This window comes from Acinonyx jubatus, chromosome C1, assembly GCF_027475565.1.
Source record: "Acinonyx jubatus isolate Ajub_Pintada_27869175 chromosome C1, VMU_Ajub_asm_v1.0, whole genome shotgun sequence".
Taxonomy (NCBI): domain Eukaryota; kingdom Metazoa; phylum Chordata; class Mammalia; order Carnivora; family Felidae; genus Acinonyx; species Acinonyx jubatus.
Window position 1 is genome coordinate 8,689,686 of NC_069381.1, and position 27,276 is coordinate 8,716,961.

The 27,276-nt window shown below is 54.4% G+C and overlaps 1 protein-coding gene across 6 annotated transcripts; it reads left to right on the forward strand.

The window, feature by feature from the left end:
- Positions 1 to 27,276, forward strand: MFN2 (mitofusin 2). Of its 6 annotated transcripts, none has more exons than XM_027060384.2 (20): positions 3 to 216; positions 1,447 to 1,586; positions 1,981 to 2,065; positions 5,736 to 5,914; positions 9,123 to 9,258; positions 12,431 to 12,593; positions 13,279 to 13,403; positions 14,552 to 14,660; positions 14,780 to 14,887; positions 15,932 to 16,085; positions 16,296 to 16,363; positions 16,510 to 16,631; positions 18,630 to 18,756; positions 19,144 to 19,248; positions 19,520 to 19,622; positions 20,076 to 20,332; positions 21,148 to 21,303; positions 22,740 to 22,936; positions 23,737 to 23,871; positions 25,282 to 27,276. In XM_027060384.2, the coding sequence occupies exons 3-20, from the start codon at positions 2,010 to 2,012 to the stop codon at positions 25,349 to 25,351; spliced, it is 2,370 nt and encodes a 789-aa protein (XP_026916185.1). In that variant the 5' UTR covers positions 3 to 216; positions 1,447 to 1,586; positions 1,981 to 2,009; the 3' UTR covers positions 25,352 to 27,276. The 6 variants fall into 6 exon arrangements, with proteins under 6 accessions (XP_053063265.1, XP_026916185.1, XP_026916186.1 ...); XM_027060385.2 differs by having other exon boundaries at positions 1,998 to 2,065; XM_027060386.2 differs by having other exon boundaries at positions 10 to 216; positions 20,076 to 20,296.

Below are 27,276 nucleotides of genomic sequence, written 5' to 3' on the forward strand. Positions count from 1 at the left end.
TCTCGGGGCTCTCAGCCGGCAGACCCCCTGACCCGTAAGGAGTGATAGGGTCTAACCGCCTGAGCTCGGAGTCCACCGATTGATCAGGGCCAGGGCGGCAAACGTGCGGCGGCTAGTGACGTGAGCGACCTCCCTCCTCCTCCCGCCTCTCTCCGGGGTGGCGCCGTCTGGTGACGTTAGGGGCATGATGGCCGCCGCGAGGCCGGGAAGGTGAAGGTGAGAGGGCGAGCGCGCTGGAGGGGTGGGGACCCGCCCAGCCCAGCCCGGCGAGTCCTGAGCAGCCCGGCGGGGACCGGTGGGACGCTGGAACCCCGAGAACTCGGGATCCGGGCAGGCGGGCGTCTCCACGCCCCGGCCTCGCTGCGGGGCCCTCCGCGGCCCTGAGAGGAGGGGGCGGGACGTGGGTGTCTGGACTGGGGGTGGGGTTCCTTGAGGTTCCTCGTCTCCCCCAGCCTTCCCACCTTCGTGGCCCCATTCCATCCCAGCCCTTTCTTCCTTTCGTATCCAGTCTTCTATATTTGCCAGCATTTACTCAGCACAAGATAAGTGCCCACGTTGACCACTGTGGCGCCTTACCCTCTCTCACTTTGGGCACTTTCTGCGCTCAGGTGCAGTCACCTATTTTCTTGTTTGACTTCTTACCTGAAGGTAAGCCCCTTGAGGGCAGGTACTGATTTACCCATCCCTAACTTCAGCGCCTAGCATGCACACAGGCACACAGACGATGCGGAATAATTTACTGTTTGGATGCGTGAAGCCTAAACTGCCCATCCTCTATTGTAATCTTTCATTGCCCTGTTCCTTCAATTTCTCCATCGTCTCTCTTTTCTTCCTCCCAGAAAGGCCTCTGATTATCACCCTTCCCACCCGGAAGGGTGAAGTGAGGCAGATCCACGAAGTTAAAAACAAGTATGGTTTGGAGTTAAAGGGAGATGGTATCTCAGTTCCTAGCTTGGCCACTTATTAGCAGTCTATAAATCTTTTAAGTATCCCAAGCCTCTGTTTGCCCCATAGAATTAAAAATTAAGTAAGATATATTTTACAGCATGCAGCACACACATTCTTTCAATAAGTTCCACTTCTACTTCTCTTCCACACCCCCACCCACTCATCTCTAGTCCTCAGTTCCACAATCCTCAAGACCAGTCCTTGTCCTGGTCTGCTGCCTCCTCTCCTCTCACCTCTCTGGACATGGACCTGTCTTTACCAGGGTTCCTGCTTCTCACCAGCACATGTTTGTGTGTCCCCGAGATTGTCCCCACACCTGTGTGTTGTGTTTTCCTCCAGGGCACTTCCTCACATACCATCGGAGTACAGAGTACCGGGCAATGACTAAGCTTCCCTCAGGGATGAGTTTGTTTGGCTTTAAACCTGGTTAAACGTGTTTTGCGCCCTTTTTTTTTTTTTGCTGCTTGTTGACATGTCCCTTTTTTTTCCCCCAATAAGTTGGAATTGGTGGAGTCAACACAATCAGTAGCCAACCTCAACCTGAGACAGGACAGAGGAGAATTCAGATTCTTTTCGTCTTTTTGACTCCAGCCATGCCCATGATGCCCAGCCTGTGAAGGTCTCTTACCATCCAAAAAGTAAGTGGTAGCTGGGATGTCTGGCACCCTGGATCTGGGTTGAGTGGAAAGGGGTATGTTCTGCTGGCTGTCCAGTGGCAAGTGTCATGGATGGGGTCATCTTTGTTCAGAGCTGGAGTTTTCCAGTCTGTGCTGAAAAAAACTGTATGTATGTCCTTCCTGCTTCCATGGTTTTCACTGTTGGCGGAGAGAGCCTATTTAAAGGTTGACAGTTCAGAAGGTGGCTGGAATCTTTGGGCTCCCCGAAGAATTAGTCTCTGTCTCCCTTGTTCTCTGCTCTGCTGGCTCCTCCCTCCCTGTGTCTGCCCAGCAGAGACTGGCTCCTTATCACAGCTCTTCTGAGAGTCTACTCTGCCCCTTTTACCCTGTATACTCTTTTGTTTCAATTTCTCAGCTTCTCCTCTGTTCCAGTTGTGCCAGCAGATGATCCGTGGACCTATTTTATTTTCCCTGCTAGGAGTTGCTGTGCATAAAACTGGGTAAGGAGGTGGTGTGGATTTAGGGACTGTGCTTGGGATCCAAACACACCATACGGTGAATTCTCTACTGCTGTTTTCACGTGCGAGGCATCTAATACTCCTCAACTAATAAATAGCCTGGGTTGAGGCAAAGCTTTTTTTTTCAGTTTGGAATTGGGTTTGGTTCTGGTCGTAGGTTACTATCTGTTAATACTGTGCCCCTAGCACTTTTTTGGGGTGGGAGAGGGAGACGACCAGGATGAATGAGGCTTTCCCTGAAGGATGTTCCTCAGGATTTTAAAAACTGTTATGTAGCAGAACATCTTGTTTAGATACGTTTGTGAAATGCTGCGTTAAATACAGTTCAGCTAGTGTTTTTAGAACAGGCCTTTTTCCAGAGTCTTTGCTTTGGTCATGTGCTCTGACGGAGGATGACCGTGGCATATAGTGTTTTAGAAATTTTTTCTGCTGTGGATCCCTTTTTACATGGAGCGTTGGGTGCACTACATTTCTGTGGCCCGCACTTTGGGAAATGCTGTCCTGAACTATCTGAAACCCTGACTTGAAGAGCACTTTGCGCCTGTCACCCCAGCTTGAAGCATGCCACTTAGTGTGTAGCTGGTATCAGAGCCACTCGAACCTAGCTGTGCCCAGGGGACTGGACCTGCATGCCTGCAGTGAGCTCTGTGGTGAAGTAGGGACTATCAGGGCTTTCCAGAGGAGGAACAGGATCCCAGCTGCTTCCTACCACTCTGTAAGGGTAGGCAGCCAGCAGGCAAAGCCCTGAGATAGTGGGCCTTCCCCTCCCCCCCCATCTTGGCTTGTTTGTGTGTGTTCCGTAACTTGGGTCCATTTGTGCACATATGTATGTCCAGCTTGCTCTTTGAAGGATCGGATCCTGGGATCTGAAAGGTTTGATCAACTCTCTTGATTCCGTGAGCTCCAAACACTAAGAAACAGATGCTTAGCCCGAAGCTGCTTTTTAAGAAAAAAAAGTAGATGTGTGTATTCTAGGGATGGAAGGGGAAGAAGGCACTCTCGTGAAGGGGCATTCGCTAACTCATTCGTGTCTCTCACAGTTGTGGAGGAGGAAAGTAGACCTGGAAACAGGTCACGACTCTGTGTCCGGCGATCTTTCTGGAAGGTCACAGACTAGACGAGGAGACGGGGATTTAAAAACCATAAGGTTGCGTGTCCTCCTTGGAGATGTCAGGGAAGGCTTCACGGAGGGGTGACGCTACGGTTGGGTCTAGAAGGACAGTAGGAGTGTGCCAAATGGGTGAAAAAGAAAAGAGGATCCCAGGCCGGAAGCAGCACATACAACACAAACAGGGAACCTCAGCTTGGGGGTTAACTGAGCCAGAGAAATCAGGCAGTTTGGATGGGTTGGAGGGAGGATCCCTGAGAGGGCTGGGGCATACGGCTGCAGGCTGGGGGATGGTGAGAGCAGGTCAGGTCCTGGCCTGGCAACTCCGAGCACGTCTCGTAACCTTGAACCGCTAAGCTTTTCCTAGCGTGCGCGCCTTTGAATCTTGCACTTAGCGAACACTAGCACTTTTGGTTTCGGATCCTTTGGGCTGGCAAACAATGACCAGAACTTGAAAGCACATGCTTCTAAGAGCCCCACTGATCTCAGGGAGCTTTCTGCCTGCAAGCAAGTCACTTCTGGGAATGGGCCCCTGAGCAGACCTGTTCACTGGGTTCCCCGTGACGGTGGGGGAGCCGAGGATGTGTTGGTGGAGTCGTCTCTGCCCTTCCCTGAAGGCTGGGTGTTGGAGGGGAGAGTTGCCCGATCTTGCTGGTGGAGCTTATCATTGTTGTTACTTCATAACACATAAAATCACCTATAAGTTTGTCCTGTGTCAGCCTGAGCCTTCTCCATCTGTGTGGCATCACGCTTGTCCTGCACATGAAGGACTCAAGGCTCTGAGGTTAAATAACTTGCTCAAGTTTACGTGGCCCAGAAAGAGTACAGTTTGAACCCAGCTCTGGTTCCAGAATCTGTCCCCTCTAGCCGTGTCATGCTCCATCCAGATCCCTTTCCGTTTCCTTTTGATGCTTTTCTCTTTTTGCACTCATCCCCCGTTCTCCTAGAGTCTTAACCTGCTGGGCCACGCGAAGCCTGATTCCAGTGCCTCTTCTGCTCTGGAGGAGGCAGGGGTGCTTTCTTCCTGATTCCCCTTCTCAGAGTTCTGTTGCCTCAGAATTCCTTGACGCCTTGACCCCCAGGCTAAGAAAAGTGCACAGTTGTAGCGATTTAAGGAGGAGGAAGGTAGAAATGGGCAGTTACTTGTCTTTCTTATCTCCCTAGAAATCATTAACAAAGTAATTTGTAAGTTATGCAAAACACGTGGGTTGATATTTCCCTGTGAGTCTGTCTGTCTGCCCACTCTTTGGGATGATTAGATCCTAAGAACCAGTTTTCAGTCACTGTGCGCTTTCTCTGGATGTTCTTTCTGCTTCTCAGTAACTTGTTCAGTACCTTTTGGCACGCTTGGGAAGTTTCTGGTGTATGTTCCCTCATGAGCTTTCTCATTTCCCAGATGCAGTGAGTGCTGAGTGCTGGCTCCCATGGAGAGCCCATGTTGCTATGATTAGGGTGGCCTGGGAGGGAGAATTTGCTGGGTCTTGGAGACGCAGAACCAGGCACATGCAGCTGTGTGGGGTTGGAGGGGCCTTTGTCCTTTGACATCCAGGATCTGAGGGCCCTGCTGGGGAAATAGCTCTGTGCATGGTGGGAACTCAGGGGCAGTGCAGTTATGGGACCAGAGATCTCCAGCCACATCTGGATGCCACCTTCTCTGCTCTATCTGCCGGTTTTGACTTTGAGCAAAAATTTCTAAGGCTTTGGAGCTCAGCTTCACGGCCCCTAGTATGTTACTGCTATTTGGAAAATATAGGCTATAACGATCGAGGGCAAGAGAGCTATCTACCCCAAAACAGACTGCTGATAGACAGGTATTAATAGTGTTATCACAGGAGGGGGGTTATGGATTTTCCCTTCAGTTCCCGCATTTTCTACGGTGCACACGCTTGCAGTGAAAGAGACCAATAAGTGTTTTTAAGAGTAGATGCGGACCTCTCTCACTTGAGTACCACCCTTCCTTGTCCACCCCCGACCACCACCAGTACTAACAAAAAACCCGTTCAGAATTAGGGCCGTCGTGACCTGGACAGCAGAGTGGCCAGGGGAGGGTGGTGGGGGTCACTGACTTTGAGCATCACTTTGTTTTCACTGCTTTCAGTCATCCGTGCTTTTTCTTAGGTGGGTGATGTGTAGGAAAGAAGTAGGTTTCTGTCACACTTTTCTGCCTGAGACCGAGAGGAGGGCTTCTCACGTGTCCCCTCGTGATCCCGGCCTGACTCCCTGAGGTGGGGAAGGCTGGGTCTGCTGCTCTTCCACAGGCAGGGATCAGCCAGCGCAAGGCCTAAACCCAGAGCCCTGGCTCCAGCTGTCTGGGTGCCCACACGTCCTCGGCGGTACCTTCCTACTCTTGAGGACGCCAGTCTTACCTTACCATCCTGGATCTAGTCCTGGAGGGCCCGTGTTCTTGATGGCCCCCAGGGCTAGCCCCAGAGAAATCAGGCAGTTTGGATGGGTTGCCATGCCCCCCATGGCACCCCGCTACAGCCCTAGCAGAACGTCTAAACTGGGCATTCCTGGGTTCACTCACGTTGTCTTTTCTTGCAGCGCGATGTCCCTGCTTTTCTCTCGGTGCAACTCCATTGTTACAGTCAAGAAGGACAAGAGACACATGGCTGAGGTGAATGCTTCCCCACTCAAGCACTTTGTCACTGCCAAGAAGAAGATCAATGGCATTTTTGAGCAACTGGGGGCCTACATCCAAGAGAGCGCCACCTTCCTTGAAGGTGAGACAGGCGGCCTGCTCAGCCGGGCCCACACCTGTCAGTTTCCATATGTGGGTGGGAGGATAGAGGGGAGGGGAGGTAGAGCCTTGCTCCTGGGGAGCTTATCCCCAGGTAGGTTGTCACTTTCAGCAGTGTTGTGCTTTGGGAATCATGTGGAATTGAGCTCCAGGGAGATCAGACTAGGAAAACTAGAGACCTGTCACGTAAGAATTCTGTGTATTCTGTATCATTTAGTCATGAGGGGTAGGTGAATCTCAGTCCCATGTAGAAGACAAGCAGATGGAGGTTTTGAGATTTGCTCGATATCTTGTAAGTGACACAGCAGGGGTCTACCAGGTATCTCTGACTCCTAAGTCCAGGTGTTTTCCTCAGCCTGACTGTGCGGGTATTGGTTGTCCCTGCCCAGGGTGTTCTTTCTCTGATATTTTTAGTCAGCGGGGCTGTGGAAAGGACACTTGCGTCACTGGCACCTTTTCCACTAGTTACTAATTTGAGCCCAGCCCCTGGTGCCTGCTCTATCAGCAGAGGAGGACAGGTTCCCAGGGCCCCCGCTCAGTTGATTGCCAACCCCAGCGTCTGGTTGTCTGAGGCTCCCTCTCTAGAAGGTATACATTAGCTCCTGTGTCTGGGATTGTCCGTCCAGACCCAGTAGCTGAGTCTCATCTGCCCTTGGTTTCCTTGTTTGTGAAAGAGGCGCTCAAGCGAGACCAGGGCTTTTTAAATTCTAGTCCGCAGAGCTCTCCGTGTTCAGTGGAAACGCCCCAGGGACATGCTTCACCGTCTGCTTTCCGCTAGCGTGGCTTGGCTTCGGGTTGGTTTATGTGACAGGCCCCTTCTTAAGGCTCCCTTTAGAGAGAGGGAATGTTTCCAGTACTGTGGTCTGAATGTTTGCATTCCCCCACATTCTCATGTTGGAACCCTAAGACCCTATGTGATGGGGTTCACAGGTGGGACCTTTGGGAGGTGATTAGGTCACGATGGGGGAGCATTCATGAAGGAGATTAGTGCCCTTATGAGAGACCCCACAAAGCTCCCTGGCCCCCTTCTGCCACGTGAGGATATAGTGAGAAACCTGTGACCTGGGAGAGGGCCCTCCCCTAACCGGGCCAGTGTCCTGATCTGAGCCTTCCAGTTCAGAACTGGGAACAGTACGTGTCTGTTGTGTATGACCCGCCTAGTCTGTGCGGTTTCATTGGAACAGCCTGAGCAAACCAAGACTGAGAACGGACTCTCTGCCCTGCCCCTGGCGTGGGGCTTGATGCAGGAGAAGGTGGTCCCCACATACTTGTTAACGTGAAAATCCGAGTTTTACAGTTAGAAGACTGGTAGCTGAAGTTATTCCAGTTCATGACCCGTTTGTTTGGCAGTAACTCGGGTGCACCTGGCTCTGTGCACGCAGAGATGGGGCAGACCAGGTCACTCCTTCCAGAGCTCCGGCTGACCGTCTGTGATGCTCTGACTCACTCACTTTGTTGGTGCCGTGGACGAACACGTGCTTAATGAAGGGGTCTGTGTGCTGGCATTAGGAATGGCTGTTTTGGTTCTTGTTCTTGTGAGACCAGGAGGCTTGTCCTGTTGGTGGGCTGCAGGGGAAAGAGCTGGAGTGCTCTGGGTATGTGTTTGGGCCTGCCCTGGCTAGGGGCGGGGATGGTGGCCACCTGGTCAGTCTTCTGGCTGTTTCTTTTAAGTGTGGCCACTCACTTGAGAGCCCAGCTCCTTTCAGGAGCGTTGCAGAAGCCACGCCCATGTGCCCCTATGAAGGAGGAGGGGTGATGGGTCTGAGACTGTGGTGACCAGGGGACCTGGGAGGCCTTGGCAGTTTGGTCACTTCCCCTTGTGGCATCATGCAGGGGAGACTCACCTGGTGGTCTCTGAATGCCGCCTGTGGTCACCAGTACCCTCGTCGTCTTGGGTTGCCGTAGCAGAAATATCACACGCTGGGTAGCTTATAAACAACAGGAGCTCACTTGTCACGGTTCTGGAGGCTGGCAAGTTCAGAGTCCGGACTCTAGCAGATTGGGTGTCTAGTGAGGGCCAGCTTCCTGGATTGCTGTCGTTTCCTGTGTAACATCCCAGGTAAGCACACGGCAGGAGTTAGCTAGCTCTCCGGGTCTCTGATAACGGCACTAATCTTAGTCATGAGGGCTGCACCCTCATGACCCATCACGTGGTGGGGGCATAAACATTTAGTCCATTGCCGCGAGCGTGTGCCGAGGGACCAGGCGCCCGTTTACTCCGCCAGCTGACACGCCTTCCTGGTGCAAGACTAGATGGGGTGGGGCCGGACCTTGCTCATTTGCTTCTGTCATCCGTTGCCTATCTGCCTGTTGGAGCCACTGGGAAAAAGCAGTGCAGTGATCCCAGTACCCACTGGCTTAGCAATTGTGGTGCACCTGCTGAGTGCGGGGACCGCACAGTTTGGCTTTCATGTGGGAGATGATGCACTTGAACTAGACGGTCACACCATGGTGAGGTGAGCGCTGAAGTACAGGGTGCTTTGGGAGCACAAACAAGGGGCTCTCACTCAGGTTGGGGGAGTCAGGGAAGGCTTCCAGGGGCTGTGCAGTCCATGCTAGACGAGGCTAAGTGGGAGTGAGCCAGAGCCCCCCAAGGCAGCGCCTCCGTGCATCGGCGGGGGGAGGGGGAGGGGTGCACTGAGCAAAGCCCAGAGTAACCGGAGGCAGCATGGCGAGGGTGGGGACGTGCCGTGCAGGATGGGGCTGGCAGGAGGCCCTATTGGAGCAGTAGGCAGGGCCGGTCAGGAAGGGCCTCATGAAGGTGCACAGGGTCCCGTCCTGGCTCCGAGTGTGGGGCAGGTAAATGACGAGGATGGGGTGAGACTGTGTTTGAAAGGTGATCAGAGCAGTGCCTGGTGTGTAAGGAACAGTTTGGTAAGTAAAACGCCTGGAAGTGACGGCAGGGAACATTCTAGTGCTCAAATGGACATCATTCATCCTTGCGGCAGTCTCAAGAGGTGGGCACTGCTCTTTGTTGTGAGAGTCGGGAGTCTAAGACTGGGCTCCGTTGCCTGAGGTCGCACAGCTGGGAAGAGGTGGTAAAGCAGTACTTCCTTGCTCTGGAGCCCGGGTGTCTGCACTGCGGCCCCAGCAGGGAGGTTGCCCTTCAGCGGGCAGTGGCGGGGAGCTGCGGCCGGGGCCTCTGTCCCCCGCGGACAGAGTAGTGACCCATGTTCCGTCTCCACCTCCAGACACCTACAGGAATGCGGAACTGGACCCCGTTACGACAGAAGAACAGGTCGTGGACGTCAAAGGCTACCTGTCCAAAGTGAGGGGCATCAGTGAGGTGTTGGCCCGGCGGCACATGAAAGTGGCTTTTTTCGGCCGGTGAGTCTGTGAAGCTGTCACACCCTCCTGCCTGGGCGGGGGGGAGGGGGGCGCTTGTGCAGCCTCGCAGTCTGAGTACCTCTTCCTCCTGTTTAAGTTTTTAATGGTGGCAAAATACACATGACGTAAAACCCATTGTCACGATTGCTCTTAAGTCTATAGTCTGGTAGTATTTACTGTTTTCACGCTGTTGTGCCGTCATCACCACTGTCCATCTCGAGAACTTCTTCATCTTGAGAAACTGAAACTCTGTCCCCATGAAACCCTCGCTTTTGTCCTCCCAGAACCCCCACCCCTGCCCCAACCTCTGGCAGCCACTGCTTTGCTTTCTGTCTCTATGGATTTGACTCTTCGAGGAACCGCCAGTAAGTGGAATCGTACAGTGTTTGTCCCTTTGTGACTGACCTCTTCCACTTAGCATAATGTCCCCAGGTCCCCTCTGTTGTGCGCTCCGGGATGGCCTTCCTCTTTCAGGCTGAATAACATGCCACCGTGTGTATAGACCGTATCTTGTTTATCCGTTCATCCAGAACGAACACTTAGGTTGTTTTTACTTCTTGGCTGTTGTGAATGATGCTGTATGAACGTGGGTGTACAGATATCTGTTCGAGACCTTCCAGTGCTCTGGGTACATGCCCAGAAATAGAATTCCTAGATCATATGGTAGTTTCATTTTTAATTTTTGAGGAACCACCATGTTGTTGTCCTTAGCGACCGCACCGGTTTCCAACCCCCCCGGGGAGTGCACGGGGCTCCAGTTTCTCCAACTCCCTCCAACACGTGCCTTCTGTTTCTTCTCTAATAGACATCCTCATGGGTGTGAGGTGGAATCTCATCGTGGTTTTGATTTGCATTTCTCTATTAATTAGTGATGTCTAGCATCTTTTAATGTGCTTCTCGGCCATTTGTGTATCTTCTTTGGAGAAATGTCTGTGCCGGTCCACTGTCCATTTTTAGATGGGGTTGTTTGTGGGTTTTTTGTGAGGTGTGAGAGTTCTGTATATAGCCTGCATATTAACCCCTTACTGGATACATGATTGTAGATGTGTCCTCCCATTCTGTGCGTTGCCTTTTCACTCGGTTGGCTGTGTGCTTTGATGCCCAGAAGTGTTTCATTTGGATATAGCCCAATTAAGTTTATTCCTACTTCTGTTGTCTAGACTTTTGGTGTCCTGTCCAAGGAATTGCTAAATCCAATGTCGTGAGGCTTTTCTTCTGTTTTCTTCCAAGAGTTTTATAGTTTTAGCCATCAGATCTCCTTGTTACACTTTGAGGTCTAGTGGACACTAGAGGTTCTCCAGTTCTCAGCAGACCCTGCACGTCCTGCAAATTGAACCCAGCTCTGACACTGTCTACCCGGAGGGAGCATTAGATCCTGCAGGTTAAGGCCCAGTCCCCCAAGATGGGCCTTGTTTCAGATGCCATTTGGAAATATGTGCTTTGGAGTGACTGGCAGTCACTGGCAGTGACATGGAGGTTCCCATGACTCCTCCTGAAGTTTGGCTAATTTGCTGGAGCTGCTCACAGAGCTGGGGAAACAGTGACTCACACTTACTGGTTTGGTGTAAAGGATACAGAAGAACCAGCAGGTGAAGAGGGGCACAGGGTGAGGGCCAGAAGCGCTACCCTCCAGGCTTATGGATGTCTTCGTCAACCCGGAAGCTCATCAGACCTCATTGTTCAAGATTTTTACGGAGTTTAATCCACAGGCCCTTCCTCTTTCCTGAAGTAGGTGGGTGGGGCTGAAAGTCCTAACCCTCTAATCGCTTGGTCTTTCTGGTGACCAGCCCATTTTGAGAGTAGGGGCCCCAACCTCTGTCCCCTCATTAGCATAGACAGGTGTGCTCAAAAGGGGCTCCTGTGAATGACAAAGACACTCCCCTTGCTAAAATTCCAAGGATTTTAGAAGCACTGTGCCAGTAACGGAACAAAAACCAAATGTATTTCTTATGTCTAATCTTTAAAAAGATTAGAATCTAATAAAGGGAACAAAGACACCTGGACAGGTTGGATGCTATACACACAGCAGTGGCCTGAGGAATAGGCACTCTGCCTTGAGTCTTGCCCCTAATGACCTGTGACTTTGTTATCGAATCCCAAGTTTGGCTCCCCATCCCTCAAATGACCAGTACTCGAGAGATGAGTATTGAGGGGTACCTGGATGACTCAGTTGGTGAAGTGTCTGACTCTTGATTCGGCTTAGGTCGTGATCTCGCTGTTCAGGGGTTTGAGCCCCACGTTGGACTCTGCGCTGTCAGAGTGGAGCCTGCTTGGGATTCTCTCCCTTTCTCTCTGCCTCTCTCTCTCTCTCTCTCTCTCTCTCTCAAAATATATAAGTAAGGTTAGAAAAGATGAGTATTGATAGGAAAGGAATATGCGCTTGATTTAGGAGGCTGGCCATGTGGGAGGAAGGTGGACTGTTACCCAATAGCCAACTCCTCAGTTTCTGTGTCGCCATGAGGGTTTAAAATTTTTTTTTTTAATGTTTTTATTTATTGTTGAGATGCAGACAGAGCATGAGCAGGGGAGAGGCAGAGAGAGGGGGAGACACAGAGTCCGAAGCAGGCTCCGGGCTCCGAGCTGTCAGCATAGAGCCCGATGCAGGGTTCGAACTCACGGACTGTGAGATACCTGAGCCAAAGGCAGACGCTCAACTGACTGAGCCACCTAGGCGCCCCAGTGAGGGTTTTAAAGGGACGAGGGTCGTTCATCAGTGAGGGGGTGCAGGGGCCTTTAACATTTCTATTCTGTACAGATTTAGTGGCTCCTGTTTGCAGCTTTCAGTGCTCAAGGGTTGTGCAAGAGATCTGACTCCTGTGACACGTGAGGAGTCTCTCTTCTCCTTCTAGAGAGGAATGTGGGATTAATAGGTAACAGAGGGAGGGTTAGTAAATCAATCACATGCACTTAGCACCCCTGTTAAAGATTACCACGCTAGTTACCAAGATTAGGGTGGCCCCCGCGGGTAGGTTTGCAGTGATGACCTGGGAGCACATCATGGGCACAGGCCAGAGGTGTTTGTCCATCCGTTTGCATAAACACAGAGTGCTCGCTCCCCCTGTCTGGGTACTGGTGCCACTGCAGAGACTCGGGCTCCCAGGCTGGCAGCTTCCGTGTGGAAGCCTGCAAGGCAGGTACGGGTGGCCTCCCTGACAGCCAGTTGTCCTCGCAGGACGAGCAACGGGAAGAGCACCGTGATCAATGCCATGCTCTGGGACAAAGTTCTGCCCTCAGGGATCGGCCACACCACCAACTGCTTCCTGCGGGTAGAGGGCACAGACGGTCACGAGGCCTTCCTCCTCACAGAGGGCTCGGAGGAGAAGAGGAGCGTCAAGGTGAGGGTGCCGTGGCGGGGACCGTGCTGGGGGCGCGGGGTGTGCTGGCGGGTCGAGTCTGGGCGTAGACCAACTGGGACGTCCACTGTGACCGGGCAGTCAGCACCTCTAAGGAGAGGGTGGTGCCCGTGCGGTGGGAAATGGGAAGGCCTGTCAGAGCTGAGCTTGGGTAGGTTTGAGAGCTTCCGGGCGGGTCTGAAGAGCGCCAGGAGTCAGGAGGCTCCAGTTCCTGTGTTGCCAAGCAGGCAACTCTTCTCCTTGCTCAGAAGAGTGCGTGTGCCTCGTTTGCTGGGCTGTTGCTACAGGGCGACTCCTGCACTTGTCCCGTGGTTGTGAGTCAATAGCCCGTGGCTGGACCGTTTTTGTTTTTCTGAGAGCCGCTGGCATTCTTGTTTGGGGCCAGAAGCTCCTTTCGGTGCGTGGAGAACTCATCAGTGCAAAATAACTGCAGCTTTAGGATAACAGCCAAGAAAGCAGCCTTTGAAAGGAGTGAAGAGTAGTTGTTTCTTATTGGCTCGGCCCGGCCCTTGGCTTTTCCGTGTGAAATGAGTAGGGGAAGCAGACCAGGCCGCAGCACTGGGCCACTGAGCCCCGCGTGCCAGGCGGCACGGGCAGGCTGGCGGCCAGCGAGTCTTCCTCAGCTCCGGTCTTTCTTTCTTTCATTCTTTTCCTCCTCCCCCGTCAGACTGTGAACCAGCTGGCCCATGCCCTTCACCAGGACGAGCAGCTCCATGCTGGCAGCCTAGTGAGTGTGATGTGGCCCAACTCCAAGTGCCCACTTCTGAAGGATGACCTCGTGCTGATGGACAGGTAAGAGGGAAAGTGCCTCTGTAGGAGGTCCACACTGGGCCCTCTCCGGGTTTCTTTTTCTGCATCCTCCAGCCAGGGTCCCCTGGGGCCTGTTTGGTGCTCTGCTTCTCGTGCTGCCTTTCCTACTGGCTCAGCCAAATCCTCCCGCCTCCTGGATTTCCCCGGGTCTGGCTGCTGTGGCCGTTGGCATCATTGCCCTGGAAATGTCCCAGTGACGATCCATAAAGACAGATGGGAGGGAGGCCCAAAAGTTGAGGAGGTTCTCAGCTGTAACCCGAGGTTGGTGCGTGTATTAGGGTTGGGAGCTTGTGGTGTTGGGGTCCGTGTGGTATTTTATTTCTCTCGAAGGAACACTTTGGGGCAGGTCATAACTGTCTTGAGAAGTACGGTACCGTAGTGCTTATTGGACTTACAGAAATATAAAATTTCACCTTAATTGCGTATCTGCAAAGCGAAATTACAAACCATTATTAAAAAAATTTTTTTTTAATGTTTATTTTTGAGAGGGAGAGACAGAGTACAAGCGGGGGTGGGGCAGAGAGAGAGGGAGACACCGAATCCAAAGCAGGCTCCAGGCTCTGAGCTGGCAGCACAGAGCCCAATATGGGGCTCGAACTCATGAGCTGTGAGATCATGACTTGAGCCAAAGTCGGACGCTTAACAGACTGAGCCACCCAGTTGCCCCACAAGTCATTATTTTTAATGTTTTAATTTTATTTTCTTTCAATGTTTATTTTGAGGGGGAGAGAGAAAGAGAGAGAGCAGGGGAGGGGGAGAGAGAGGGGGAGAGAGAGAATCCCAAGCAAGCTCCATGCTGCCAGCGAGGGGCTCAAACTCCTGAACCATGAGATCATGACCTGAGCCGAGATCAAGAGTCAGATGCCTAACCGACTGAGCCACCCAGGCGCCCCAAACCGTTGTTTTAATAAAAGTGATACACGGGTGGAACAAAACACAAAACCTATTTTCAGACTATCAGGAAGGATATGAAATGAAAAGTAATGATCCCTCCAGTAAAGGCCAGGCCCGATTTCTCTCACACCTGTAACTTTCTCCTCCTGTGCCTGGCTGCCTCAAGTCTGTGCAGAGCAGGAAGACTAGGGCCTAAGGTCTGTGTGCCTGATGATGCTTTACCCCGTCACCTCTAGCCCTGGCATCGACGTCACCACAGAGCTGGACAGCTGGATTGACAAGTTTTGCTTGGACGCCGACGTGTTTGTGTTGGTGGCCAACTCGGAGTCCACCCTGATGCAGACGGTAACCCCTCCACCTTTTCCCACACCCCTGGACCCCAGCGGAGCGGGCAGGGGGTGCGTGTGGCTGACGACCTTGGCCAGCACAGCCCCTCCTGTACTGAGGTCTTTGTCCCCCTTCAGGAGAAGCAGTTCTTCCACAAGGTGAGTGAGCGCCTGTCCCGCCCGAACATCTTCATCCTGAACAACCGCTGGGACGCGTCCGCCTCAGAGCCTGAGTACATGGAAGAGGTGAGTAGCTCTTTAGTCGTCACTTTGGGACCATGTCCCCCCAGAGCCCCTCCGTGGGCTCTCCGGCCACATTGGGCCTGTGACTGACTTCTTCACTAGAGATTTCCCAGGTGTTCCCCGGGGTCACTGTGGTGTCTTCTGAGAGCTTTAGGAACACTCCCTTCACTTCTGCTCACTTCCCCTGCTCCCTCTACTCTTCCAAAGGCTGTCATCCAGGCCTGAAAAGCGTCCCCACCGCATCAACCACACCCTTGTTTGAGGCCAGTGCTCACTTCAGTTCATGAAGAGTTACTCGTTATAGAACAGGCTCAGCTTTCAGAAGACGTCCAGGAAAGAAGCTTAAAGGAGGAGCAAAGAATAATTGATTCTTACTGGCAAATCCTCTAGTTCTTTACCTTTTTGCATGAGAGGAAAGGAAAAGGAGTAACAGACTGGTAACATGGGACGATGAGGCGCGCGGCCCGCAGGCTGACGCTGGACAGTGATGGGGAAGCTCCTTGTCTATGAGATGCGTGGAACAGAGTTCTTGGAAGGAGGAAATCTGCTGACTTGAGGAAAGCACCTCCCAGTAGAACCTGAGGATTTCAGAGCTAGAAGGGATTTCCCGGTGGCGTCCACTGATCTTATAAACGAGGCCTTGGGAGGACTCGGCTTGGCAGGGTGAAGCCCAAGTTTAGGTTTCTTGGCTCCGCGTTCCTTTCCTTCTGGGCACCAAAGTGAGACGCCGTGTCGGTTCTAACAAGAAGTAGTTTGGGGCAGGTTTAGGCATTTCTGCTTGTATGTGCATAAAATATTTGTGGCAGCCTGTGCCCCAAGAAACCCCCATGACGTGGGTTCCGGGGAACTCGGTGGCTACAGAACCGCGATAGTGGGAGATGACTTCTCGTGTGTGTGGGAGGTGTGTGTTTGTACCTGTGGAATACTGAACCATGTGACTACCTTACCTCTTCTTTAGAAGAGAGGCAGTTCGGGGCTGTGGGCTCCATTGGGAGGGGGCCACTGGCACCCCACCTGGTCACACCCACCCATCTGCTTGGGCTTCAGGTGCGGCGGCAGCACATGGAACGTTGTACCAGCTTCCTGGTGGATGAGCTGGGCGTGGTGGACCGAGGCCAGGCTGGAGACCGCATCTTCTTTGTGTCTGCCAAGGAGGTGCTCAACGCCAGGATCCAGAAGGCCCAGGGCATGCCTGAAGGAGGTACAATGGAACAGACTTCCTTTTCCCTGATGGTTGAGACATCTGGCTTGTGCTCCGCCCGTGAAGATGGTTCTGATGAAGAGCCTTGAGGGAGAAGCTCTTTGCTTCTCGGCCAGTGTTTAAGCCAAGTGCCCCGCCGGCTTGGCTTTGGACGATGTTACCATTTCCTTCTGCTGTTGTTTCCGGACTAATATGGTGTAATTCTCCTAGGGGGCGCTCTTGCAGAAGGCTTTCAAGTGAGGATGTTTGAGTTTCAGAACTTTGAAAGGAGATTTGAGGTGAGCCCTTTGATTCCAGCATTTGATTATTCTGTGCCTCCCCGGCACCCGCCAGCCGTGACCCTGGCAGTGAACGCCAGAGCCTCGCCTGGGGCTGGTGGACCCCAGTGGCCCCCGCCTTCCTCAGCACCTCTTGTCTGTTCCAGGAGTGCATCTCCCAGTCTGCGGTGAAGACCAAGTTCGAGCAGCACACGGTCCGGGCCAAGCAGATTGCGGAAGCGGTGCGTCTCATCATGGACTCCCTGCACGTTGCGGCACAGGAGCAGCGGTAAGAACCCGACACCGCGTGCCCGCAGAGGGCAGAGCTGGGAGGGGATCGCTCACCTCAGCCTGGGGACTTGCCGGCAGAGCTGAGTCTCTGGGGTGCCACCGGGACTAGTGAGATCCCCAGGGAGCAGCCTGGCGAGGATGGCCATTGGGTGGGTATCTGGTCATCCCACGTGGTCTGTGTGGTGGTTCTTAGAAGTGTTGCCCCACAAGCCCGATGTTGGAGGCCTCAGCCGACACCACACTGAGCATGGCAGCGTTTCTCAAGAGCTAGAGGCAGGAGATGTGGATTTGGTTTTTTTAAAGATTTTATTTTATTGTAAGTAATCTCTACACCCATCGTGGAGCTTGAGCTCGGTCCCCAGGAACAAGGGCACGTGCTCCACTGCACTAAGCCAGCCAGGTGCTCCCAGGGCACAGTTTTTTAAAAATAACCTTTTTTTTTTTTTTTTTTTAATGTTTGTTTATTTTTGAGAGAGAGAGAGAGCGCGCACGCTTGAGCAGGGAAGGGACAGAGAGAGAGGGAGACACAGATCCAAAGCAGGATCCAGGCTCTGAGTTTTCAGTACAGAGCCCGATGCAGGGCTCAAACTCATGAACCGTGAGATCATGACCTGAGCTGAAGTCAGATGCTTAACCGACTGAGCCACCCAGGTGCCCCGTTTTTGTTGTTGTTGTTTTGTTTTGTTTTTAATAGAAATTAAAATATGGGAAAATACAGAGAATAACGTAAAAACATCTTGCTTTCTTTAGTGTTTGCTTTATATTATCCTAAAGTTGAAATAAAACAAAAAACATCAAACACCCTTTGAGTCTTCAGCCCCTCCCCCGCTGTCACCCTGCCCACTCCTCAGAGGCAATGGCAGCCATGAATTTGGTGTGTAGCCCCATCATCCATTTAGAAAGTACTTTTGCATAAATCCTGAAGAATACATAATACTGCTGTGGATGTGCCTCAGGCATGTGGACAGGGTGTCATACTGAACGTGTCAGGGCACCTTGTGTTTCTTTCCACTTGGCTTTGGTTTTGTCCCCTATCCCTTTCAGGTAACACAGAGCTGGTAACACAGAGTTGGTGTTTCTATTAACTGAGATAGAGCATCCCGTTGGCAATATACCTCATTTTCCTATGGGTTGATTTTTATTTTTGTTCATTTTTTGATATTTATTTGAGAGAGAGCAAGAGAGAGAGAGCATATGCACGCACACCTGTGCAAGCAGGGGAGGGGCAGAGAGAGGGAGAGAGAGAATCCCAAGCAGGCTCTGCGCTGTCAGCACAGAGCCGGACATGGGGCTCGATCTCACGACTCTGGGAACGTGACCTGAGCTGAAACCAAGAGTCCAACGCTTAACTGATCGAGCTACCCAGGTGCCCCAGCCAATGGATTAGTTTTTGGATTTAATTCTTTTCTGTTGCAAACCCTGTTGCAGAGGACACCGGTTCAAGTGGCCCCTTGTGCACATTTGTTAAGAGTATGTCTAGGAGCTTAACTCCCGGAGGCAGAACTGTTTCGTCCTAGGGTGTGTGCATTTTCAGTTTTAGCGTTTTCCTCTGATGCCCTCTGAAACGTCTGAACGCGTCCCCAGTTCCCCCGCGGTGGGTGCTGGGACTGTGCATTCCCCGAGCCTTACCGGCACTTCAGACTTGGTGATTTTTGCCAGGTTCCTGCCTGTGTAGAGTAGTACCTCTTTTTAATTTCATTTCCCCGATGACTAGTGAGGCTGAGCTTTTTTTCCCCCAGATTAATGAGCAGAATCTGTTCTAAACGCCCCCCTCCCCATCCCCCCAAGCATCCTCCTTGGTCCCCCACCACCTCTTCCCAGCTGGCAGACCTAAGGGCACAGGGCTGGTGCTCAGGAACGGGGAGAGCATGCTTCTGGGCACCGTCTGACATTGCTGGGGCCCCAGCTGGGGCATGTGCAGCCTTCCTGGCGTCCCCTCGCTCCTCCGCTTCGTTGGGTGGGGACCCGCTCCTGAGCCCAGCGCGCTTTCTCTCAGGGTCTACTGCCTGGAGATGCGGGAAGAACGCCAAGAGCGGCTGAGGTTTATTGACAAGCAGCTGGAGCTCCTGGCGCAGGACTATAAGCTGCGGATTAAACAGATCACGGAGGAGGTGGAGAGGCAGGTGAGGATCGTGGAGGAAGCACTCTGGGCGATCTGGACTGCCTAGGAGTGTCCAGGGTGCTGGCGGTTTCTCAGCCTTCCAGAAGGAAGTTGTGGCCCTGACTGGAGCGGGCGCATAGCCTCCCCTGGGCTCCCTGGTCCCTCGTGTGACCCTGGGCAAGTCCCTGTGCTCTGGGCCTCCCCTCCGCATCTCTGAGGAGCATTTGCCCGCCACTCGGACATCCCTTCTCCCTCAAAAGCTTTCCTGCCGTAGGGGAGCTGAGAAGACCGCTGGCTTGTGGGGAAGCTCATGCGGTCTGTGAGGACTCGTTAGGCTCTCCTGGTGCTGCAGGAGGGAACCAGGCTCACCTGCCCTCCATGCTTCACGGTACGCGTCCCTCTCCCGCAGGTGTCCACTGCGATGGCGGAGGAGATCAGGCGCCTCTCCGTGCTGGTGGACGAATACCAGATGGATTTCCACCCTTCCCCAGTGGTCCTCAAGGTCTACAAGAACGTGAGTCGTTAAGCAGCAGGTGTTCTGCACAGGGACTCGCTTTAATCCCTTGGGCCGCTGGGTGGAATTGCCACGTGACAGTGATTCGGCCCCTGCTGGTCTGCGTCAGGGTCCCTCAGCCAGGGAGATAGGACCCAGGCTCCACTCCGCGTTCCGCGGTCACCTGCTGGGTGCGGGCTGACCAGCCTCGGGCTTCCTTGTCCCCTGGCTCCCCAGAACGAACGAACTGACGGGGGCGTCGCCTCTCTGAACCTCTGCCTCCCTGTTGCAGGAATTGCACCGCCATATAGAGGAAGGACTGGGCCGGAATATGTCTGACCGCTGCTCCACAGCCATCACCAGCTCTCTGCAAACCATGCAGCAGGACATGATAGGTCAGTGGGGACTTGAGACTGGGGCTTTGGGTTGCCCAGCGGTCAGCTTTGGAGGCCAGTCCACAGAAATAATGGCCTCTCCTTGTCTGTCACTCTTGACGATGAGTCTGTCCGGTACCCTCAGGTTCTTGGGGTGTGCGGAGCCTGTGTTCCACACACAGACTCGGGGAGCCGGCTTGAGTTACCACACGGGACTGTCACAGGCTGAGCGTTTGGCCTGTCCTTAAATTCACCTGAAGCATAAATGTCAGCAGGTGTTGGAGCCTCGGTCCACACACCCCTGGGGCCAGCTGGCCTGCCTCTCTGGGAGGGGCCCTTGTGACGCCACAGGCCATTCCTGCAGAGCAGTCTGCGTCCTCGGCGGAGGCTGGCACGGCCTCCATTTCGAGGCTGGACCCCGCTGTGGCACAGGGCCGAGCCGATGCGCTTTCCCCTCGTTTGTGTTCCCGACAGATGGTTTGAAACCCCTCCTTCCCGCGTCTGTGCGGAGTCAGATAGACATGCTGGTCCCTCGGCAGTGCTTCTCCCTCAGCTACGACCTGAACTGTGACAAGCTGTGTGCTGACTTCCAGGAGGACATCGAGTTCCATTTTTCACTCGGGTGGACCATGCTGGTGAATAGGTTCCTGGGCCCCAAGAACAGCCGCCGGGCCTTGATGGGCTACGGTGACCAGGCAAGCAGTGTCCCGCACCCTTGGGTGTCACCAGAGGTCAGTCTGCACCTGTCTCCAGACCTAGGAGCCATTCTCAGGGGGTTCCCTGCGGTTTCAGCCGTGGCACGTGTGCTACCACACCACGGTCCGGGTTTTTGCCACAAATCCACGTAGCCTTGACTTAAGCACCGATATCTGCAGAATTAAAAACGTTAGCTGAGTGTTTTTTCTAACGTATGTCAAATGAAGCGTGTGACTTGTGAATATAGATGATTTAAGTTTATCCACATACCACCGTTTTAGAATTTAGATTTTTAAAAAATTTTTTATTTTTGAGAGAGAGAGCATGCATGCGCAGAAGCAGGGGAGGGGGCAGAGAGAGAGGGAGACACAGGATCCGAAGCAGGCTCTGGGCTCCGAGCTGTCCGCACAGGGCCCGACGTGGGGCTTGAACCCATGTACTGTGAGATCATGACCTGAGCCGAAGTTGGACGCTTAACTGACTAAGCCACCCAGGCGCCCTTAAAATTTAGATTTTTAAAACCACTCATGTCTCTACCTGTCGAACTCATGTGTGTACTGCGCCTGGTGCACACCCCCACTTCGGGGGAATTGTACTGAGGCATTTGAGGCTGCCACTGCTCGCATTTTGTGGGGTCCCCATAGTGCTCACCTTGGGGCTGGCAGGTCTGTTACGAAGCTTCGGTCCTTCCTTGCTGCACGCAAAGCTTAATTTTCTTTTTGCCTTTTTGGAAACCGAAGAGCCACTCTGCGTCCCTGTCCCAGGACCCCTGGTCCTGAGGGTCACTGAGGGTTCTGTTGAACCAGAGACCTGCCACATTCTTCTTACCCCTCCTGTCGTGTCTTTTCAGGTGCAGCGCCCCATCCCCCTGACGCCAGCCAACCCCAGCATGCCCCCGCTGCCGCAGGGCTCCCTCACCCAAGAAGAGCTCATGGTTTCCATGGTCACCGGCCTGGCCTCCCTGACGTCCAGGACCTCCATGGGCATTCTCGTTGTTGGAGGCGTGGTCAGTGAGCAGCCCTGCCCGGGAAGGGCGGGGGCTGGAGGACAGGCGGGTGGGGCCCGAGGGGCACGGTGCTGGTCAGGGTCCCCGCGTCCACGCAGCGGCGTTTTCACGCCCACCGGCGGCTTCTCACGGTGGTCTCTGGTCTCGGGAGCTGTGCGGCCTCAGCCTGAGCTTCGGCGTGTTAGTCATTGACTTCTTGAAGTCTCAGCCGACGCGACGTTCAGACGGCACCGCTCCCGTGTGACAGAGGAGGAAAGTCTGGGTGGCTCGCCAAAGACAGTTAGGATTGGAACTCTGACCTGAAGGCCTCTACTACATGACGGGCTTCGGGGAAGGGACCCGAGAAGGTGACAAAGCTGGAGTCCAGACAGGTGGGCGTGGCCAGGAGGTGAGGAAGCCCAGAGTGAAACTGGCAAGGGTTTAAGACAGAGAGACCAGGCGGGGCCTTGAACCCTTGTGTGTCTGTCTCCAGGTTTTCTTGCCCTTTCCTTTCCACTCCAAAGCCTGAGATCGCAGGCTGCCTTCTTGGTGACTGGGGTACTCCCCACGTCCTGACGCATGACACACGGCGGCCAGGACACTTTCACCCTGAGTTTGCTGGGGATGTGGGCTCGCTCTCTCTGCTGTGGTCGTTTGAGCCGTAGAGTGGTGGCAGATGTGACAGGGACAAAACTGCTGGGGATTGTGTTCTCAGCTCGGAAGACTGGGGTGGACACAGCTGAGGCCCCTTGCTCTCCGTCTCCACAGACTTGGCGTGCCGTGTGGCTTGTTTCAGACGGTGACCTGGCAGAGGGTCGTTAGCTGAGGCGCGGGTACTCGGTGGTCATGGGACCCTGTCAAATAGCCCATTTTACCCAAACAGCCCTGAGACCTGGAGAGACCATCAGGCCTCTTTTGGGAGGAGCATGTGTAAAGAAATTTGGCATGGGTTTCAAGCAGGACGCCAGGTGGCACTGACGCCTTGATTTCTGGCTCCGTGTCCAGTGCTTTTTGTGACCGCGCTGCCTCGAACTAAAGTGTCACGGACCAGAGCGACAGAAGCCACCCTCTGAGGAAAGACGTGAGGGATTCTACTCGTCAGTGTCCTCAGGATGGAATGTCACTTTAGAGCACCTGCTTTTGTCTTTAGGGACTCTGCGTGTCTGGTTCCATGCTTCTGGTGCCAGTGCCTCCTCCCCTACTCCCAACGCTCCCCTACCCCCCACACTCCCCTAACCGCCCCTCCCCTACCCCCACCTCCTAGCACAAGTCTTCTCGTGTGACCAACGCTAAGTTACCCTGTTTCTGAATTAGGTTCCTGCCCTTCTGGCCTCCGTGGGATCAAAGAGGTGTGGAAGGAGGCGTTCTGAGGAGAGACACAAAGGCTCTTTGGGGCCCTGGGGAGAGGCAGGGGGGCGGCAGAGGGTCCACATCGGCTGATCGCTGTGCCTCTGCAGGTGTGGAAGGCGGTGGGCTGGCGGCTCATTGCCCTGTCCTTTGGGCTCTATGGCCTCCTGTATGTCTACGAGCGTCTGACCTGGACCACCAGGGCCAAGGAGAGGGCCTTCAAGCGTCAGTTCGTGGAGTATGCCAGCGAGAAGTTACAACTCATCATCAGCTACACCGGCTCCAACTGCAGCCACCAAGTCCAACAGTGAGTCCCCCGTGGGGCCGGGGCCGGCTCCTTTGGTTCAGAACTTCCTGCTAGCTTCCCTTGGACCTGCCCTGGGAACCGCTGGATCCCCAGCATCATCTGACACTGGCCTTCAGCCGTGCAGTGTCGGCTCTGAGACCAGGGATGGGGAGAAAGCTGTTTCCGGGGACACCCTCTGCCCGGGGCCGGGGCCAGTTAGGCCTCTGTTCCCCCAAGGAAGGGAGATGTGGGCGGACGAGGGACGTTACTTGTAGTGTTTTTTCAAGGTCTGTGGGCAGAGCTTTGAAATTCTAAGACCCGGCCCTGTCTTCCTGGCACAGCTTTGGGCAGGAGGGGGCCAGGCTGCCTGCCTGGCTAGTCGGGGCGGGAGGAGTGCTGGCCTGCCTTCCTCACACTGCTGCGTGGTGGGCCCCTTGCCCGCACCTAACTTTTCATTTTCTCTGTGAACCCTTTGAAGTAGACATTGTTTGTGCGGGCGTCTCCTTTTTCCAGATGGGGAAACCGAGGCTCGAGGGGCGGTCCCTTTTCCCCTGCCACTTGGTGATTAGCGGCAGAGCTGGGATCTGAATCCCCGCCTGCTGTGCCCCAGGCAGGGTGCTCCTGGTTCTCTCACTGTGGTGACGCTGAGCGTGTGTGGCGTCCTTGGTCTGGGCAGCGGGCGGAGAAGATTCTGCCACACCGGCGTGGTGCAGGGCAGAGCTGCCAGCGGCTGACCGATGGGCACCAGGTGGATCTAGCCAGTGCCCGTGTTCTGCAAACCAGCCACGTGGCCGCATTGATCCCGACTCTCTCCCACTCAGGGAACTGTCTGGGACCTTTGCCCACCTGTGCCAGCAAGTTGACGTCACCCGGGAGAACCTGGAGCAGGACATCGCCGCCATGAACAAGAAAATCGAGGTTCTCGATTCACTTCAGAGCAAAGCAAAGCTGCTCAGGTGAGGTCGCCCTGGGAGGCCGGAGGCGGTGGGCTCCGGTGTGCGGCCCGGGCGCAGCGGTGTTTTGGCTGCTTGTCTGTGTCTTGCGTGGATGTGAACTTCACTCTGCGTGAGCTGTTTGCTAGCATCTGCTGGGTGCCAGACACGGTGCCAGCGCTGGACATTCGACAGGATGTAGAGTTATTGCCCTGTGGACGCTCTCCATCGGGGCCTTGGCGGAGGAGGAGCCAGGCGGAAGGGAGCCGTGAAGGGACCGCTCACGGGCACCTTCTCCTTCAGCAGCATCTCAGGCACTTGACGGGCGCCGTGCCGCTCACCCGTCCTTGTCCCTGCAGGGTCGTGTCACCTATCTCCGTTTTTTAAAAGGGGAAATTGCAGCCTCCAGGAGTTAAGTAACTTGTCTGGGGTCCCACAGGCAGTGGCGAGGCCAGGAGGAGAGGATCCAGGTGTGCGTGGCTCCAGCACCCCGGGACACTCCACACGTTCATGGTCTTTCTCTGTCTACTGTGCACCGGGGTGTCTGGGCTGGACCCGCCACATGCTTTACTCCATTTCTCTGGGCGCAGGGAAGGGGCATTTTTACCCGTCGGAAAGGTGGTCAGGCAGCTGGTGACGGGCAGAGCCCCCACTGGCACCCAGGTCCGTGCGGGGTCCCTGTGGAAAGTCGGAGCTTCTGTCCAAGTTTTGCTGGGGGGGTCAATCTAAGGAGCCAGAGGCCTGGGTTCTGGCCCAGGCACTTGTGTTTGGGCGGATCACTGAGCTTTCTTAAGTCTCATTGTTTTCATCTGTAAAATGGAGCGAGCTTTCATGACAGAGCCACAGAGCTGAACCAGAAAGCGCTCCGCAAAGGTCCTCAGCCCGTTCAGCCTGAGATAACATCAGCACCCGGGGACCCTGCGCTTCCTGCCCCCGCCCCTGACGTCAGTGCCAACCCCTGGGCAAACGGTGGACTTTCCCGGGCTGATGTGCCCTCCCCGCCCACTGCCCTGGGCGAGTCAGTTTCAAGGACCCCTCGGCAGTGGGGGCGGGGGGGTGGTCGCCGATGCCTCTGCTGCTCATAGCCAACAAGGACGGGGTGAGCCCGTATGGGCCGCATATCCAGCAACCCGACCCCCCACTGACAGGCAGGAAAACTGACTTCCGGACAGTTCAGGGACCTGCCTGTGGTCAGGTGAAACAGACATAGGGCTTGAATGTCAGACAGGCCTTACTTTAGGCTCCATGGCTGATGAATCGTGATTGTGGGAAGTTATGTCATAAGTTCTCTGGGTCTCTTTCTCTCATCTGCAAAGTGGGGGTATCAGAGGAGTAAATGAGGCTATGAGTCCAGTGTCCTTGGAACCGCTCTCGGTGTGTCATGCTGTCACCTGTCGGCAGCTGGAGCGCTACAAATTAACCCTTTCTCCGCAGGAACAAAGCCGGCTGGTTGGACAGCGAGCTCAACATGTTCACGCACCAGTACCTGCAGCCCAGCAGATAGTGGGCAGCCTGGCGCCGCAGCCCGCGTGGGGAGGAGCCGTGCTGTGTGGCCCCCACCGGGGCCCTGGGCAGCTCCCGTCCGGTGCTGCCACCCTGAGAACGAAAGCACCCCCGTCTCATACCATTTTGAGCCCCTGAAACGCTAGTCCCCCCCCCTTTGCCTGCCGTTGCAGGAAGATCTTCAGGCTCATACCCCTAAAGGAGACTTCTTTTTTTTGATGATGACCGTGGACCGCGTGGTACCAGGGAGTCGAGTCTTTGCTTTGTCGGGTGCACTTGACTGAGATTCTTTTGAGTGCTTGACAAGGTCTCGGGATCCGCCGGCCCCGCGGGACGCCTGGTCGGTGCCTCAGAGGGCGTTAGGCAGACCCCGTCCTCCAGCGACACTAATCCCCGACCACACGTCCGCTCCCCTCTGCTCCACGCTCGCAAAGAAGGGCCGCCTGAGGGAGGGTGGGATTTCTTCCCCGATCGCACTGGAACGCATTTCCGGAAGGGCTGCTGCCTGAGCATCAGTTTGGTTTTTCAGCTTCTGAGCTTCGCTGCATCGGCAGAGCGGTTCCCACACATCTTGGAGGCAGAGATTGGGTTGGAGGCTGGGGGGGGGGGGGGGGGGGGCGGGCCTTGTGCCATGAGGGGGCGGGAAAGATGTTGCAGAAGGCGGGGCGGGGTCGGTGGCCGAGGGGAGGGGCGTGTGGAGAGAGCAGGTAGCTGGTACCGCGTTGAGGAGGGGCTTGGCCTCCCTTCTCTTCACTGTGTCCCTTGTTCTGTTTTCAGTCTTTAGCCTGTGTAGCCTGGTTTTATTATTGGTCATAGATGGGTTGGTCCAGAGCGTTAGAGGATGTAGCAGAAGGCAAGATGGCAGAGGGAGGGGGGCGCCCCGTCCGGGATGGTTGGAGAATGTGGAGTCCATGGAGAACAGGGCTGTTTGACCTTGCCCTGTGAGGGGCTCACAGGCTCCGAGAGCTCGCACGGTTAGCTTGATCGCATCCCCATTATGCCCCTTAAGAGGTGTTCCCAGCTGCCCTTGGCCACCAGTCAGTCCTCCTGACTAAGTTTCCCGTGCCGCTGAGGCTGCAGTTGGCCGAGAGACAGCGTGGGAAACCCAGCAGCCACCCTCCCTGACCCCCAGAGCCTCTTCCCCTCATCAACCTCGTGTGGACTTTGAGAAATGTTTCCTGTTGAGTTTGGGATCGTTACTGGTTGGAGAGGGGGCAGGTTCCTGTCCCCAGGGTGTTAACTGGGGCAAGCAGCCTCTGCAGCTCAGGTCGGAGAACTTCCTAGAAACCAGAAAGCTCTCTCTCCCAGAAAGAGGTGGGGCTCTGGCAGAGAGGTGGGGCCTGTCCTCCTGAATCCCCCCGCCCCCCGCCCTCCAGCTTCCGGGAAATGAGGTGGTGGCCTCTGCTCCAGGTGCCTGCTTGTCTTTCAGACCTTCAGCGGACGGCGTGTGGGGCAAAGTGGTGGGTGTTGCCTCGACGGTCACATGGCAGGAGGATGTTCTGAGCTTTGTGCCAGGCCTAGATGGTGGTCACTTCACGGCGTGTCAGGAGAAATCAGTGTCACACGATTCCAATGAACTTTGTGCTTTTTGGGGGGAATCATTTTTTTTTATTTCGAATAACTAAACATGAATTTTTTTGAATGTAGCCCCTGGGCGGTGAATGGAATTTTGAGTTTCTTATACAATGAGTAAAATTAAATTTATCCCACTGAGGGAAAGACTCTGACCGAAGTGTGGCAAAAAGCACTTTAATTTCATGCTGCTAACTTTGTTCCCTGTCTTTACGTTCATTTGCTGGAGTGTGAGACGTGCTTGACACAGTGAGTTTTTCCTCCGATGTATTTAAGGTGGTATATTTGCCTGAACTGCTCCTGTATCGTTGCCGATAACATTGGAACTAAAATAAAACCTAGTTGGAAACCCTC